At 39.1% G+C, this 18,714-nt stretch overlaps 1 protein-coding gene across 5 annotated transcripts in view; it reads left to right on the top strand.

Annotated features, from left to right (window-relative positions):
* CDC20B (cell division cycle 20B) overlaps positions 1-17,398 on the top strand; it is a 48,223-nt gene extending 30,825 nt beyond the window's left edge. For 2 of the 5 annotated variants that reach the window (XM_019834099.3, XM_045060729.1), the window contains exons 6-12: positions 1,812-1,928; positions 5,073-5,269; positions 6,601-6,695; positions 8,953-9,178; positions 11,057-11,182; positions 11,659-11,776; positions 16,780-17,398. In XM_019834099.3, coding sequence (XP_019689658.2) covers positions 1,812-1,928; positions 5,073-5,269; positions 6,601-6,695; positions 8,953-9,178; positions 11,057-11,182; positions 11,659-11,776; positions 16,780-16,928 — 1,028 coding nt within the window. In that variant the 3' untranslated portion in view covers positions 16,929-17,398. Of the gene's footprint in view, positions 1-1,811; positions 1,929-5,072; positions 5,270-6,600; positions 6,696-8,952; positions 9,179-11,056; positions 11,183-11,658; positions 11,789-16,779 lie in introns of all 5 variants that reach the window. The other 3 variants (XM_006927746.4, XM_019834107.3, XM_045060732.1) reach the window with 2 other exon arrangements.
* The last annotated feature ends 1,316 nt before the right edge of the window (positions 17,399-18,714 follow it).

Below are 18,714 nucleotides of genomic sequence, written 5' to 3'. Positions count from 1 at the left end.
ATATTACATACTATATTCATACAATAAAGTATGCTAGAGAAGAGAATGTTATTAGGAAAGTTATAAGGGAAAGAAAATACATTTATATTACTGTATGGTATTTATAAAAAACAATCTGCATATAAGTGGACCATAGCAGTTCAAACTCATGTTGTTCAAAGGCCAATTGTATTCATTTCAGGTATAAAACATAATAATGTGATATTTGTATATATTGTTAAATGATCACCACAGTAATTCCAGTTAACATCCATCACCATGCTTAGTTACAGAATTTTGATTCTTGTGATAAAAACTCTTAAGGTCTACTCTCTTAGTAATTTTCAAATATGTAATCCAGTATTATTATTTAAAAAAATTTTTTTTAACATTGATTTATTTTTGAGACAGAGAGAGACAGAGCATGAACGGGGGAGGGTCAGAGAGAGGGAGACACAGAATCCGAAACAGGCTCCAGGCTCTGAGCTGTCAGCACAGAGCCTGACGCGGGGCTTGAACTCACAGACCGAGAGATCACGACCTGAGCTGAAGTCGGCCACTTAACCAACTGAGCCACCCAGGCGCCCCTGTAATCCAGTATTATTAACTGTAATTGCCATGCTCTACATTACATCCCTATGACTCTTATTTTGTAACTGGAAGTTTGTACCTGTTTTTTAAAAAACCTTTATTGGCGGTGCTTGAGTGTTTCCAGCAACCTTGCAGTTTTACTCACAACTGTAGGTCTTCATGGCTAACACCAAGGCTGGGAGTATTAATCTACTTCTTGGTTTAGCACTGTGAAGCTCTTATGCTTTTATCCAAAGGCATGTGGTCATAGAGACCACAAATTACTTGGGTGGGCTCAACACCTATTCATTTATGTCATTTTTAGTTTGATCACAAGCCAAGTGGTTGTACAGATGAAAAGACAGTGGCCTGTGGTTTATACTTAGTTGGGTCTTTGGATGAGAATTAAACCTGAGCCCAAGATATGACCCTGACCTCAGATATTCACAGGTAAAACTAGCCAGAAATAACTTTGCATGCTCTGGTACAGAACCAGTGAGACAAAGAGCTGAAATAAATGAACCCACAAATGTTTACTGACAAAAACTCAGAGTAGTGCTTATGTCTATCAGGTAATTGTTGATGTGACAGACAAATGGATATGCAAAAATTACTTTAATTTTTTTTTAACATTTATTTATTTTTGAGAGACAGAGAGAGACAAAGCATGAGCAGGGGAAGAGCAGAGAGAGACACACACATACGTGCACACACACACACACACACACACGCACAGAGTCCAAAGTAGGTTACAGGCTCTGAGCTGTCAGCACAGAGACCCATGCAGGTCTCGAACCACGAACTGCAAGATCACGACCTGAGCCGAAGTCTGACACTTAACCAACTGGGCCACCCAGGCACCCCCAAACTACTTTGATTTTAAAAAGTCAAGTGACAGAATAAATATTCATAGTATGATATAAGGTTTCTGTGTGCTTTCCACAAGGTCTGTTGTCACATTTGGGTCTGGCACTCAGGCTTTTTATTAAAAAAATGCCATGAAATATTTTTTAAATATAATTTATTGTCAAATTGGCTTAGAGACAATACCCAGTGCTCATCCCAAACCATGAAATATTTTTAAAATTTTTGTTTCAATGAATACTGAAGTCTTCCTTTTTTCCCTTTCCTTCTACAACTTGTAATTCAGTTTTATCAGGAGGACTACTTTCTTTCTCACTCTGTTATCTCTTAATCCCTGCAAGGATAAATATTATGTTCCTGGGATCATAAAGATATGTAGATGTGTTTGTTTCTTGTAGGCTGCAGAGATGGAGTCAGAGATGAATCCTTCCATCTTAAAAGATTCAATGGTATAAACTATTCCATACTGCAACCAGAGGTGAAGTTTCATCTTACTGGTCTTCGAAATGACTATTGTAAGTTATTTTTTAGATCGTTAATTAAAAAGTTGAAGTGACACATTGTATCCAATGTGGTGGCATGAACTTGAAATTTGATTCTGGAAGAACCTGATGGTCCTTGTGCCTCATGTCCCAAAGCTGTACCATCTAAATACCGTTAATATAGTTTGCCTTTTCCTTGTACAAATTTCACGTTTGGAATGGGTACTGTTGGTGTTGGGAGGGCATGAGCAATATACATATTTTTTACTGTAATAGAATGAACTGAGAAAATAGTGGCCTATTCTTATGCATATATTTTAAACAGATAAATCCAATCAGTCAACAGCCACATGGGGTCTTTTCGTCATGTGCCTACTTTATAATCTAGTTGGGAAGACAGGACTAACTCACATGGAACTTCTAGCAACATGCCAGTGTAGAATATAAATAATGAATTGTGGGATGAAAGGAGCTAGTTCAGTGATCTTTGGATCTTTGTCTAGAAAGACTTTGTGGAGATAATCACACTTGAGCTGGGTCTTGAAAAATGGGTAGGACTTGGAGGGGTGGAGGAGAGAAGATAGAACATTTTTCAGCAACATTGTTAGTTGATAGTTAATGATAATGGCAATGAAGAGGATACACTGGGGACTGGTGAACAGGTAGGTAGATGCAAATTTTGTAATCACATAGGTCCCCTCCACCCTCCTCCCCCACTTTTTTTTAGGTTACTGTAGTTGTTCTGCATTTTATGTCTACGAACATTGAAAACTCTACTATTGCTATAAATTTTACTCTAAAAGTCCATACATATTTGTATTTTAAATAAAAGAGGGAACAACGGTCTTTATATTTACCCCAGTATTTACAATTCTACTCTTCTCTTTCATTCCTGAAGATCCAAATTTCCGTCTCATATGATTTCCCTTCAGCCTGAAAAGCTTCTGTTAGCAGTTCTTTCAGATCCGGTTAGTTGGTAAAGGCTTCTCTTATATTCCATTTTATGATATTTTTGCTGCATATAGAATTCTGGGTTGCCAGATTTTTTTCTTTCAGCATTTAAAATATACTGACTTCTGGCCTCCATGGTTTCTGGTGAGAGGTCTAAGGCCATTTGAAACTTTGTTCTCTTGTTTCCAGGACCTGACTCCACTTACACATGTTAGAATCTTTGAATATTATTCCACAGGACCCTGAGGTTTTGTTCATTTCTTTTTTCAATTTCTTTTCCTATATGTTCTTCAGACTGGATAATTTCTGTTGATTTACATTCAAATTCAGTACTTTTCCCTCTGTCATTTCCCATCCAGAAGATTTTTCAGATATTGTATTTTTCAGTTTCAAAATGTCTATTTTATTGTATTTATGGCTTCTATTTTAGTTTTATAGTTTCTATTTTTCTATTCCTCTGCTTCTATTTTCTATGTTTTCATTCATTTCAAGTAGGTTTTTCTCTACCTCATGGAGAATAATCTATTCTATTCTGCTTGTATATTCTATTATAGCTTCTTTAGCATCTTTGTCTGATAATTCCTATAACTATCATTTTAGGTTTCTCATCTATTGATTATATTTTCCTTTTATATATGCCCAGTAATCTTAAATTGTGTCCTGGACATTGTGGATTATATGTGGTATTAACTCTGGGTCCTGCAGAGAATGTTGTCATTTTTGTCTTAGTTAGGTTTATTGGTCTTGCCTTTTGTGGGTGGCCTTTTATAAGTCTCAGATCAGTTTCTTCAGCCTTGATTATGATGGTTTGGGTCTATCCCTTACATATAGGGATCACAATCCAGGCTGAGACCTAAATGGAGGCTTCAAATCTCAGTTCAGCTCTAAAAGTCTTTGCTAAGCTGATTTGAGTTTTCCTTGTCCTGACACAAATTCTGGTATAGGCTGAGATGTGTGTGGGTTCCTACTTTCACCATTAGAGGGTGCCTTTCTGTGTCTCTCTCCCATCTAGGACTTTCTCTCCACACTTTGGCCACTTCAGTCTTCTTTCCCTGGCTCCTCTCACCAGATATATTTTGACCTTTCTATTGGAGTTTGGGCTGCTGGTGCTACTCCATGACTGGGGCCCATCCTCTGGCAAAACCATGTGAGAAAAAAAGTGAGAAACTCACCCCTCGGCAGGTTGCTTCTTCAAGTTTTGACTCCCTTACTTAGTTTCACTGCTTTTGCTTATTATCCAGTTCTCAATGGAGAACTTTTTTTTTTTTTTTATTTTGTTCAGAGTTTATGGTTGTCATCAGTGGAAGAGGTAGGTTATAGGTGGCTTAGGTCACTATAGTGAAACTGGCATGCTTCACAGTTTTGTACTGATAGGTATCAATCAGGATAAGAGTTTTTGTCTTATAAGAAATAAGATACGGTCATATGTCAACTATTTCAATTAAAAATAAATAAGGTAGGATACATTAAAATTGTTTAATGTTTATTTTTAGAGAGAGAGAGAGAGAGAGAGAGAGAGAGAGAGACAGCATGAGCAGGGAAGGGAGTAGAGAGAGAGGGAGACACAGAATCCGAAGCAGGCTCCAGGCTCTGACCTGTCAGCACAGAGCCTGACATGGGACTTGAACCCACAAACCACGAGATCATGACGAAGGGCCAGATAATTTCAATGAAATTTTTAGTGTTTGTTAGAGAAGGTACATGGGTGGTAATAATGGTAGATGAAACTTGGAAGTTCTCTAAATGACTCTAAATAAATATATTTGATGTAAATAGTATGCATTATTACTTCTTTGTGAATCTTGACACAAAGTTGTAGTTTTTATTTTTGAACTTCTAATGATCTGCTTGCATGGGTGATTCTATTTTCCAACTGACTATGGGAAAGGTATTAAATTTGTTCATCTATCTATAAAAAAGTTGTTTATTTGAAAATTACTTTTGGGGCGCCTGGGTGGCGCAGTTGGTTAAGCGTCCGACTTCAGCCAGGTCACGATCTCGTGGTCCGTGAGTTCGAGCCCCGCATCAGGCTCTGGGCTGATGGCTCGGAGCCTGGAGCCTGTTTCTGATTCTGTGTCTCCCTCTCTCTCTGCCCCTCCCCCGTTCATGCTCTGTCTCTCTCTGTCCCAAAAATAAATAAACGTTGAAAAAAAAAAAAGAAAAAAAAAAGAAAATTACTTTTATTTGGCTGAATAATTACCCTAATATGAACATCTTTTCTTATAGATCTCAATATTCTAGATTGGAATTTTCAAAATCTTGTTGCTATAGCCCTTGGATCCTCTGTGTACATCTGGAATGGGGAAAACCACAATAAGATTGAAAATATAGACTTCACTCTCAATTGTAACTATGTATCTTCTGTGTCCTGGATAAAAGAGGGAAACTGCCTGGCAGTTGGCACCAGCGAGGGAGAAGTACAAGTAATGGATGTTTTTTTTCTCCAAATGTGCTCTGTGTAATTGCTAGATTTCTAAAATTGACATTTAATAGTAAGTTAATACACAATAGAGAAATTATATTAGTTGTGTCATTTGAAACTATGGAGAGTGAGTTGCCTAGGTGGCTCAGTTGGCTAAGTGTTGGACTCTTGATTTTGGCTCAAGTCATGATCTCATGGCTCATGAGATGGAGCCCCACGTGGGGCTCTCTGCTGACAGCACGGAGCCTGTTTGGGATTCTCTCTCTCTCTGCGCATCCCACACACACACACACACACACACACACACACACAGACACACAGACACACAGACACACAGACACACACTCTTTCTCTCTCAAAATAAATGCAAAACAAAAACAAACTACGGAGAGTGAGAGTATACACCATTCTGATTCTTTTCCGAATGTCATTTAATGAGGACTTAAGGATACTCTAGATCATGACCTGAACTGTAATCAACAGTCAGATGCTTAACCACCCAGGCAACTCCATATTTACATTTTTAAAAGTCTTTTATCTGTTTTTTTTCAAATTAAAGTTGGGTTTGTATACACCCCAGTGTTACGACTTTGGAGAGATGAAGATAACCTTCAGCTTTTCTTTTCCACCTCAAGCCATGATCAGGAGTAGAGTTACTTAAAATAAATGAATTTTTTCTCTGATAGCCTCTCGGAAGTGTGAATTTACCAGTTTTAATCTATTTACTTTCTCATGTATTATTATTATTATTAGCAATAGTGTAAACAATGTTGCTCATGTGTTCAATGACTTTGGAGGGCCACAGATGGCACTCACTACTTTGTCACCTCTGCGGTGATATTGGATGCTATGAAGGTTATGTCATGATTTCTTCTTATAACAAAGTTCTCTTTCTCATATGGGTCAGAATATCATTTATAGTGGCAGAAAAGGAGTTTCTTAGCCTGTCGGTGGATTTCCAGATACGAAATTCCCACAATTAAGAAGAAACTATAAGTATGAAAGCCATTTTCAACATATGGCTTCCCACTGAATTCACCTGGGGAAGTTTAAAATAAATACCATATCCACAGACTCTACCTCCCTCATTAAATCAGAATGGCTAGCATCCATAGCATGCTCCCTAGGTGATGGAATATACAGGCAGTGTGGAGAAATGCTGCCCAACATTAAAGGTGCTCACTGAGCTTTCCTTTGGTACAAGGACTGGCTATATCAACATTAATTGGCTGTCAGGCCTTTGAGAATATAGTGGGCTGTGAAAATTTTAATGCTATATACTCTCCTTGTTAATTTTTTTTATTAATTTTTTTTTTTTTTTTTTTTTTTTAGCTATGGGATGTGGTAACTAAAAAGCGGCTGAGAAATATGCTTGGTCATTTGTCAGTGGTTGGGGCTTTGAGCTGGAATCAGTATATTCTTAGCAGGTAAGAAGCATCTTATTGCAACCAATTATATTTATATCATCAAAGGATTATGGGGGCTGAGTGAACAGAACTATAATATTTGAAACCAAAACCAAAACAAAACAAACCAAAACAAAATAGGCTATTAGTTAGCAGTTATGACTCTACCCTCTCAGATATTCTGATCTTCTGGTGATGTGAGTGGTCCAGTGGCCACAGGTACCATGGTGGCTATGCGCCTACACCATATGCTAGTACTGGAAAGTGAGGCTCAGGATTCAGTAAATTGTTCAGACAAAATGTAAAACTGTTTAAGCAAAAAGTTTCTCTGTACCAAGTAATACCTACTAGAGGGATATTTTGTTGAAATCAAGTATTTATTCCTATCAGGATCAAGACTTTGGAATATGTTAAGCTTTCTGAGGTACGTTTCCAATTCACAGACCCACAGACGTCAGAACTGGATGGAACCTCATAGAGTAGCCAGTTCTGTGGTTCTCACACTTGAGCATGCATCAGCACTACCTGAAGGGCTCCTTAAAGCACAGATTGCTGGCCTCGGGGAATTTGATAAAGTAGAGCTGAAGGTGCACTGATAATTTGCATTTCTAATTTTCAAAGAGATGCTGATGCTTTATCATTTTTGAGAACTACTGGTTTAGTCTGACTACTTCTTTTTAACCAGAAAAGTTAGGTGACTTGTCCCAGTGATCCTAAATCATTGATCTGAAAACATATTGCTTTTAATAATTGCCATTCATCTTTATACTGTAGATTTTTTTAAATGTTTATTTATTTTTGAGAGGAGGGTGGTGGTAGGGAGGGGTAGAGAGAGAGGGAGACAGAGGATCCAAAGTGGGCTCTGTGCTGATAGCAGAGAGCCCAATGCTGGGCTCAAACTTACAAATCGTGAGCCAAAAGTCAGATGCTTAACCGACTGAGCCAGCCAAATGCCCCTATACGGTAGTTCTTAAGATAGGTTTAAATTAAATAAATTCCAAAGCCTTTTTATAATTTCTTTAAGTGGCTAAGATATAAATTTGAGATTTTAATACCTTGTGATTATAAGCCCAACCTAAAAACACTTAAAATACCATATAAAGGGCTAATCATTTACTGTGAGAAGTTGTAGTGAGGTCAGTTCTATATTTGAATTCCTTTCATGGGATGCATTGTTTAAGTTTAATTTTATTATCCGTGAGGAAAATGAACAGATCCTTTTCTTATAATAATAGCAATGAACATTTTTGGAGTACTGTGTGCCAGGCATTGTGCTATACTGGTTATGCGTGTAATTGTGTCTTAATCCCTGCAACAACGCTATAAAGTGTTTTCTAATCCACCGCCCCCCACCCCCAACCTTTTCTTAATGAAGAAACTAAGACACTACCTGAGGTCACATGGTTAGTAAAGGGGGCAGAGTCAGGCTTTGAACCCAGGTTGTCTGGCCGCAGAGCCCATATTGTTCATCAGAATGCTATTCAGTGTGGTGCCTGAATGGTTTTTAAATATGATACTGGATTGTGAGAAATTTCAGAAATAATTGAAGGTAGTTTTTTACTTGCTCCTTGGGGAAAATCAAACTCATTCAGAAAGAGTTCATTAACTTTGATAGAGGGATAGGATTTTTACCATTATTTGGATCCAAATCACTAAGACTGAGTAGACATTATCCACTGATTTTGAATCACATTGCAGTTTTTCTGTGACATTCAGATAGTTTTATACCCTTTTTAGATATTAGTAGCATTAACAAAACTAATAATGGATTTGTAGCTTAAGAGAAAAAGGACATAATACATTTCTATGTCTGACATTTTACTATAAATACATAAATATATTTACTAACATATATTTAGTATATATACTAAAACTATTTCATTGGGATAATAGGAAATATTCTGAGTTCCAGGAAAGTACTATTTCCTAGGTTCGGTACAAAGACTCCTTCCTGAAAAAACAGGGTAATCTTTTAAATTTATCTTTTCTATAGCTGCCTGCATCATAGTAAAGCCGTTAGAAATATCTATCAAAGGATATCCTCTCGATACCCAGATTTGAAAGTCTGCCCCACAAATTTTTTTCACTTGTGAAAACAATAACCCAGGCAGAATCCTCTATCGTGACTAATACAAAGAATGTTCAAAACCTGTGCTGTGAATCTGTCCTGAGGGGTCTCTTGGTAGTGTGGACTATGCTTTCCTTCATGTTTTCAAATGCTTGTTAGCAATAGGGCTCAAGTTTTCTGCCAGAAACCTACCCCTTTACCTCCGTGCAGTGGGTCGAGGTTGGGCCGAGTTTATCATCACGACGTTCGGGTAGCCCGGCATCACGTTGGAACACTTCACCACCAACAAGCTGTGTGTGCTCTGAAGTGGTCGCCTGACAGTAGGCTGCTTTCCAGTGGCTGTAGTGACGGACTGCTGACTATATGGCCCGGTGACCCGAGTGCAAAAGCACAGGTTCAACCACTGAAAGTCATACCCCAACCTACAGCAGTCAAGGTAAGAGCATCAATCACTTTCCAAGTTGCTCTTTACGAAGAGATCACTGAGTATCCTTTGCACCTGAGAACAAAACCATTAAGCCAATGTTTTGAGATTTTCTTCGCCCAGAATTTGTTTTGGATTTTGCCATCACTCTCCTCAAGGACAATCCTATTTATATTTCCCATGCATCAGGTTTTGTGGTTTGTAAGTGACCGAAACCAGAGTTAATCTTGAGCTTCAGCAAAAAAGTAAATATATTTTCTCTTACAACTGAGGAGTCCGGGATACATACAGCTGTTTCAAATATTGTCTGGATCTAGGGCCTTAAATAATGTCGTTAGAGTTCTGTCTCTTTGGCTCTTGGCTCTGCCTGTCTCTGTTTCAATTCATTCTTTATTCAGAGTCCATTCTGTGGGCAAGATGGCTCTTATCAGCTTTAAATTCAGATTCCCCCAGATGGGAACTGGTGAAGAAACTACCATTCCCTGTAACTCTGGTAGAAAAGTACCAGGCAGGAATCTGATATGAACTTGGACACATTCTCATCTCCCAACAGATAATTGCGGCCAGAGAGATGGGTACACTGACTGGTGAGGCCTGAGTCATGAGCTCACACCCATGAAAGGAAACCAGTTACCAGGAGGAGGAGGAAGGGTACTTCACACTTAAACCAATATTCCACCATGCTCTGTATAATATATATTTTTTATTTCTCTGTATTTTAAATTCTTATTTCTAGTGAAAAAAATCCATACTTTCATTCCTTTGGTGACATAGAGATATGTGTTGGCCTCAGTCTAGTCCCAGGATATTTATCACTTATAGAGCAAAGAAATGGTTCTACTTTACTAACTGTGAGCAAATTTATTGGAATGAGAACTTAAAACATTATCATGGAGTTTCCTGATAGAGGGTTTAACATAAAATACCTGCTGCTAAGAAATAGTGGTGGCCCAATACTCTGGCTTGTGGATTTTAATATCCACAGAACATTAAGAATGATTTTAAGTCCAAATGCCCATTATTAATGATTTGAAAAAAAAGTAGGAAAAACATATGTAAAATATTCTGTCAGCAAACAAAATATAAAACAAAATAAAGCAAAATAGAAACCCAGCATGTGAAAAACCCAAGCCAAGCCAAACAAGTTACTTTCTTATACACCTTGTTGTCAGAAATACAATGAATTCAACCAAGAGTTTCTGAAACCTGAGCAAGTCAAGGTTGCAGCCTAATACCAGGATGGATCTATATATATCTATATACAGATAAGTAGAAATGAAATATTTGTTAGAATGTCCTTTAAAATGACTATTACTCATCATTTGAATTATCAGTAGAAATATGAAACACTAAATCTTATTTTTCAGAATTAACTATAGTAATTTATAAATAAGTAAATCAAAGGCAATTTTATTTCCTGAAACATATTAGGAGTTGAAATGCATGAGAGCTTTTGAGTTGCGAGCAATCATGTGTGGCTCCATTTTGTCTTTTCTTCTCTGACCTAGAACCTAAAGACAAGGGAGACAAATGAGAGGAAGGCTGCATTTCATAACCAGATTCTAGGGGACATGTCAACTACTCCAGCAGTGGAGTTTTGCCACATAGGACATGTTGAGTGTAGTTTTCGGAACATATTTTTGGGTGATTTTTCTTTGTTTAAAAATATTTGCAATTGTTATCAACATTTAAGGAAGGCACCTAATAGGTGGTCTCTAGTCCCTTCGGAGTAACCTCTAGAGATTGCCATTGCTCCTGCCTTTAGATCAGAGGTCCAGGAGAGCTGTGGCATGTGCAGACCTCTGGCACTTCTGCTTACCTGAGCAGGCACATTCCCAAACTCACTTTCTCCAAGGCTGACCTGCCTGTGTGCTTATTTGAACTTTAAAGGCCATGGATTGGTGTCCCTGGCAGTCTGCAGTCCTTGCTGTTGGAGGCGGAATGAAGGACGGACACTTACATATCTTGGACATAAATACTGGGCAAACTATCCAGACCCCAAACATGAACTCACAGGTAACAGTCTCTGCTGGAGTTGACCTTCACTCTGATATTCTAGAACCTTGTGAAAATGATTCATGAGAGAGCCTAGGACCCAAACACACCTTTCTGTACTTGCTGAGTCTATTGGGATTTCAGTTCTTGAGAGTTTCTCTTTCTAAAACCTTTATCTGTGAGTTGAAAGTTAATTTGTGTATCCTTTTCCCCCCAGATTTTTTCCACATTTCCCTTTTTTCTCGGCACTGCTTTGACTGTGTGCCAGTCTACTTAAATTTGTGGGTTCATTGCAGCTAAACCTATTTGTGTATTTAGTCCTTTGTTGCCTTGGGATAAACTTTCCTAGAACTCATGTCATTCCTCTAACACCGTAACCCCAGCTGCGGACAGGAGGATGCATGTGGACAGAACACACTGCCTAGAATCAGTTTGAAACACATTCATAATGAATCAGACATTGCCATAATTCTGTGTTTTGGGGGCCATTCTTACAGATTTGTTCCCTAATCTGGCTCCCTAAGACAAAGGAGATTGCAAGTGGCCAAGGTACTCCTAAGAACGATGTGACAATGTGGGCCTGTCCCGGTCTGGCCAGGTCGGCTGGATTTTTTGGTAAGTGAATAGGTGAGTAAAATGCCATGTATCTATAGCTAAGTGAGGTGTCATTGGCAGGAAAAGCCCTAAATGAAAGATTTTTCCCCACTGGCTCTTTGAAATAGATATTTTGTCAGAGGAGAAAGGCCTACAACCACCTCAGGGTGTGTATAGGTGAGTGCTTCTGAATTTGACTAAGATTTTTCATCACTTAAAATTGTCATGTCTTCTCCTTCTTGCATACCTGTGTGGATGAAGCAGTGATGATCAGGGACAGTTCCTAAACTATGTTTTTGAATTCTGGAGTTAGTATCATAAATTGTCTTACCTTACTTTGCAGAAGAACCAGCAGTGCTGGAATGTGTGGGAGATAAGGAAAGATGAAAAGGGTGAGATGTTCTCTGAGGGGAGACCACTGAAGATCAAGAAGCCCTGGTGCTCCCCTGCCCCTTCAAGACAGAAAATGGTTCTTTCTCAGTTTAGTTCTATAAACATTTATGGGGTGTTTCTTGAGGAGAAGATCCCATGATGGGGAGCGAGACTCAGGTTTCATCCTCAAGGGTCTTAAATCCTCTCGGGGACAATCTGGAATGTTCAAGGGGGTTCATGGGTGAATAGGTATCCCCTTCTACCCAGCCCTGGTAAATATGAAGATAGAAATGATGGTTGATGATGGAACAAAGTATGGCATCCAATCTCTTGTAGGATTCTGATAACATATCCTGTCTTCTTCCTCTTCACACGCAACGTGTGTCCTGGTCAGTACCTGGGATTTATTTATTCAATGCCCACTTAATGTGCATCTAGCATGTGTGAGGCACTTTTTGGGGGTGTTGGGAATATACATGTAAACAAGACAGACATTATCTTTGCCCTTATGGAGACTACACTTTTGTGGGAAGAAACAACCCCCCAAATATATATCCTGTTAGACAGAGGTAATACTTTGACTCTCTGCAGATTCTGATAATGTCATTTGGCAACAACAACAACAACAAAAAACACCCTTCACAGAAAGACTTCCTGCTCCTGCTGGTCAGTCTGACTGGACCTCTGACTGACCTTGGGATGACCTTTATATCTTTATACCGTGTGATTTGGTGAATAAAAATGTAGGCAGTTCTTGATAGAGCTACTTGGGGGGCCAGCCATGAGTGTAGGATGGACATGAATTGATCCTTTGCATATTTTAAATCATAAGACATGGAGTGCATGGGATGTTTTCTGATTAGAGAAACATTTTTAATCAAGCCTTAAGCCTGATTCTTCATAAAACTAAAATTCCAGTAGCTAATTAGATCCTTCAGCTAGGTTAGGACATCTGATAGCTACTCGAGTAAATTTGCTGATACTTGGAATAAAGAATGAACTTAACTGGTACATTTTCTTTTTTCTCTAGCTTTAACAAACCATAAATTCTTGGGGCACGTGAGTGGCTCAGTCGGTTGAGCATCTGACTCTTGATTTCGGCTCAGGTCATGATCCCAGGGTCTTGGGATCAAGCCCCACATCTGGGCTTTGCACTGATCATGGAGCCTGCTTGGGATTCTCTCTCTCTCTCTCTCTCTCTCTCTCTTCCTCTGCCCCTCTCTACTGCTCATGCTCTGTCTCTCCCTCTAAATAAATTTTTAAAAAACATTAAAAAAAACAAACTATAAATTCTTTAGCATCTTTAGTAATGCTTTGTGAATTTCTTTCATTGATATTAGACAGAATTCCAAAGAGTGCATTTAACCTTTTCTCCTCTTAACATGTTTATGGTCAGAGAAGATGCAGTTACTTTTGAGGTCTTAGACACTAATTCTCATCTCTGATGCAGTAGTATCTTCCACATGCGATATTTCTCAAAAATGTTTAGCAGGGTGGGTGTTATACAAACACACGTCAGGTGGTTAGCATTAAAAAATGAAACAGAATAGAATAGAATGGAAAAATGTATATGTAGGTATTATTTTGCAAAACTTTTGTTACGCTGTGCAGTACAGATATGTGTCTAATATGGGGTTACTACATAAAATGTAGTTTTGAACTGTGAGTTGTGGTCAGAAAATTTGGAAAAAGACTATTCTAGATTCTGGCCAAGCCCTTCCTTAGTCTCACTCTGTTAACCACAGTCATGATTTTCTGGGGGGAAAATTCAGTTAAAGAAGCCTCACCCATATAACTTCAGAAGAAAGAAAGCTTACCATTTTCCTTCCCCTCATCCCCCCCCCAAAGTTGTAATTTACAAGCTTTGAAGCGGGAGTGGGTAACTTTCTAGCCTATAAATGAGATCTGGCCTTTGATTTGGTTTCATCAGTCCATAGCACACGCATCGATATGTGGTCTCCTTTATATTGATAGCTGCATAAAGAAAACAAAACTTTCAATCCTTTCAGTGATAATATTCTTAGAATTTAGGGATATAAATCCTAAAGGATGACTTTTGGCTGAGATAAAGATGGCATTTCCCACTTAATCTAGTAAATTAAGATTGTCACTTATGAGAGAAGTATTTCGAGAGTGCCTTTGCTTCTGATACAAACTCCATTTTCCTAACAAATCCTGGAAGTAGCTGTCCATTTTTTTGAGACATTTTTCAAAGCCTGCTTTAGAAAAGATATGGAATTTTTTTCTCTATTACTCCTCTTCCACTTTCTTTCTTTTTAAAAAATGTTTATTTTTGAGAGAGAGAGAAAGAGAGAGAGAGGGAGCAAGGGAGGGGCAGAGAGATGGGGACAGAGGATCCAAAGCAGGCTCTGCACTGACAGCAAAGAGCCTGAAACAGGGCTTGAACTCAGGAGCTGTGGGATCATGACCTGAGCGGAGATCAAGAGTCAGACACTCAACTATCTGAGCCACCCAAGCGCCTCTCTTAAGTTTAATTTGAAAGTATTTATGTAATGTTATTTTTTTTTAAGTTTGTTTGTTTGTTTGTTTAGAGAGGGAATGAGTGCATGGGTGGGAAAGGGGCATAGAGAGGGAGAGAGAGAATCCCAAGCAGGCTTTGTGCTGTCAGTGCAGAGCCCTATGCCGGCCTCAATCTCACGAACTGTGAGATCATGACCTGAGCTAAAATCAAGAGTCAAATGCTTAGCCAACTAAGCCATTCAGGTCTCCTGTATAATGTTCTATATTTATGCTAACTAAATTAAGTGGCTTTTCATTTATATTGCTTTAAGTTTTAAGTGTTTAATTAAAAAAATAAGGGACAGTGGTCTTCAATAGGAGAAAAGATTCTTCTTTGCTCTGGGTTTGGAGGATGGGCTAAATGTTTAGAGCATTGGATTTGATTATAGTTCTGGTCCTGCCATGAATTAGCTCTGTGACCTAGGAGAAGACCTTTGGTATTCCTGAATTTTTTTTTTCATGTATAAAATAAGGGATCTGCTTTGTATCTATGAATCTACATTTTTTTAATGTACTGACACACCTGCGGCAATCCCATGTCACCATAGGGGCGTGTGTGTGTGTGTGCACATGCGTGTGAACATGCAGGAGAGGATTAGGAGTGATATGTGTGGATGGAAATATTCCCAAGTTTCTAAGATATGTCTCCTTTGGGAGTGGAATAGTATATTTGCACTTCTTGCTGCTGAGAATCAGGTGTCAGAACACAAGATTATTTCTGAAATTCCAGAATTCACTTGAGTTGTAAGCTGTACTGGTCCTATGAGGAGATGACCACTCACCTAGATTTTATGTGTGCCCCCAATTACTTCCTCACTCAAAAGCTTATCCAACCTCGTTCCTTCCCCCCATCATCCCAGCCTCAGCCTCCTTTCATGCAGTCAGTTTTGCCTGCTTTGGCCTGAAGTTTTGATTGTTACAGTCACTGTTGGGTTAGGATAGGTTTTGCCAAGTATTTTCCAAGGAACAGGAGCCATGTGAGATGCTTGCATCAAAAGGACTCTCATAAAATATGTTTCAGAAATGCTGCCTATTATACTCTCTTCTCCCAAATATAGCAGTCTTAAAATAAGGAATCCTGTTTCATTCTTTTTAACCTGGAGCTCCCAAACTCATGTGAGCATTAGACACTTTTTCCACATTTAATACCCATTAACTTCATATAGAACTACTGTTCCACAAAGTGGTTTTTTTTGGGAGATGATTGGTTACGTAACAAAAAAGGGGTATTGTCTCCGGAATTAGATAACTAAGACTCATATTTGCTTTGCGGGAGAGGTTTTTGGGTCCTTTTCTATTAAGCTGAATCAATGTATTTGATTAGCTCCTTGAAATCTAGATCCCAAGGGGAGGACGTTTTTGGAAAGGTTAAGAAAAGGGATGGTATGGGAGGCAGGAGCACAGCAATAGCAATTGCTGGGTGTTGGTGGATTAGAGAAGACAGAAGTGATAGTGGTTTGGGGCGTGAAGGGTGTGGTGGGCTAAAAAATGATTCCTAAAGGTATCCTCCTCAAATTCCTGGAAGCTGTGATTGTGATCTTATTTGGAGAAAAGATCTTCGCTGATGTAATTAAGCTGAGGATCTTGAGATGAGATCATCCTGGATTATCCAGATGAACCCTAAGTCCAATGACAAGTGTCCTTACAAGAGACACACAGAGAACAGACACACAGAATAGGGGCCGTATGACCACAGAGGCAGAGAATAGAGTGATGTGGCCCCAAATCAAGGACTGCCAACAGCTAGAAGAGGCGAAAGTTGGAACCTCCCCAGGAGTCTCCAGAGGGAGGCAGCCCTGTCCACTCCTTGATTCTGGACTTCTGGTCACCAGAACTGTAAGACAGTAAGTTTCTCTTGTCTCAGGCAGTTTCTGGTAACGTGTTGCAGCAGCCCAAGGAAACTAATACAAGGGGGAAGAGGTCTGAAAAGGAAATGGTGAAGCAAAACCTCAGCCACTTTAGGGTACTGACCATAGTTGGCTCTGTTTACCACAGCACAGGCTCAGTGGGAGCATGAGCTCCAAACTCGGCAGGTTTTGGAGAAGCCTTCATCCTGGGGTGGGATTTGTGGCCCCACCTCAGCAACAGCTCTTGTCATGTGGGACATTAACTGTCTTCCCCTTTTCCCACAGGCCACAGGGGCAGAGTGCTGCACCTGGCTTTGAGTCCAGACCAGACCCGAGTGTTTTCTGCCGCAGCCGATGGCACAGCCTGTGTATGGAACTGCTGTGAGTCGTCACTCAGCCCCTCTGTGAGCTCCAGTTTCCTCACTTTGAAGTGAGAATGAGGACATTGGCCTTGTCTTCTCCATGGGGTTGTGGTGAGGATCAAATAGGATAAAGTGCTTTTCTTGCGGTGAATGTCTGTTTTCCTGACTTTCTTTCTCAGGTTGCTTTATTCTCACTTCCTCCTGTTGGATTTCCCAGACATTGTCTTGGCCTCTTTTCTACTTTCCTCTCCCTCCTGCTCCTCTTCTTCCTCCTCCTTTTTCTTCTTTTTTCTCTATCTCTTCCTTGTTAGAGATGCATTTCCACTGCTATAGTCAGAATATCTATAAAAGATTTCCAAACTCCTTTTTCCCACTTGACTTTCCAAGCTCCAGCCTCACCCTTCTTTCTGCCTCTGGATATTTCCTTTCTGAGATCCTTTCTTATCTTTAGCTCAAACTCAGAATGTTAAAAATACACACAAATAATGTTTTGCTTGAAAAATATTGGTTAAAATCCTACTGTATGGTAGGCAGTATGTTAAGCATGCATTTTATTTCCTCTCAAAATGAGATCTTCCATAGGACTTCCTTGTCCCCTTTCGTGGTCTCATCCTTATCCTGGTCATCCTGTCACTCAGGAAACATGCAGATTATTCTGCTCCATGTTTACTCCATTTACCTTTTGTTCTCTTTCTCTCCCTTTTGTTTCAGCCTAGGCATGTCCTGAATACCTGATGACCACTCTGTTGTAATTCCTTCTAACTGTTTTTCCTATCTTTATTCTTCATGGGTCTCCACACCACTGTTAGGTTACATTTCTATACGCACTGTGGTGATCTTCTTAGGCCCTGCTCAGAAACCTTCCATGACTCCCTATTACCTTAGTCCCTCACCTTAACCTTCAGGTCCCAAGCCCAGAACCTGAAGTATGATACCTGTGCTTACCTTGGCTCTGCCATAAACTGACTGAATGGACTTGGGTTTGTTATAACATTTATAAGAACAGGAATTTGGATTTGATAACTGCTAAGCTGTTTTTAGGCTCAATCAGGCCATTGTTCTTTTGTTCAATTACCTTTTTAAAGAATGTTTATTTGATAGAAAGGATGTGATCAGGGATGAGACAGAGAGAGAGGGGGATAGAGGATCTGAAGTGGGACTGTGTTGACCCTGGGCTAAGTCTTGTGATTTCCTGCCTTGATGCCTTTGTTGGAGCTTTTCTTCTAGTCTGGAATTCCTACTTCCTTCATTTTCGTTGCTCATCTGCTAAGTCCAAACCTCTCCAGCAAGTGTTTTGAGATGATGTTACCTAGATTTGAACTCTTGGTATCAGTCTATACCACCCATTTGATATTAATATACTATTCAGATCAAGATACGAACATTTATTGTATCTTAAAGACTTCCTTGTACCCACTCTTAGTCAGCACCTCTCCATTATTCTGACATCTATCCCTATAGTTAGTTTTGTCTTATGCAAACCTTCAGATAAATGGAATCACACACTATATATTCTTTTTGTCTGACTTCTTTCAGTCAATATTAAGTTTGTAAGATTAATTCATATCATTACATGTATCTGTAGATTTTTCTTTTTCTTGCTGTGTAATATTCCATTGTATAAATGTACAATTGTTTATCCATTTTATTGATGAATATTTGAGCTATTTTCAGTTTCAACTTTAAGAATAAAGTTGCTATGCACATTCTTAAACATGTCTTTGGTGGAAAAAAGCACTCATTTCTGTTGGGTATATACTGAGGTGTGGAACGGTTAAGTCATAGAATATACGTCATTGACAACTTTCCTAAGCAGTATGAGTTTACACTTCTACCAGCAATGAATGAGGGTTCCATG

This window comes from Felis catus, chromosome A1, assembly GCF_018350175.1.
Source record: "Felis catus isolate Fca126 chromosome A1, F.catus_Fca126_mat1.0, whole genome shotgun sequence".
Classification (NCBI taxonomy): domain Eukaryota; kingdom Metazoa; phylum Chordata; class Mammalia; order Carnivora; family Felidae; genus Felis; species Felis catus.
This window is presented reverse-complemented; position numbering and strand designations above follow the sequence as displayed.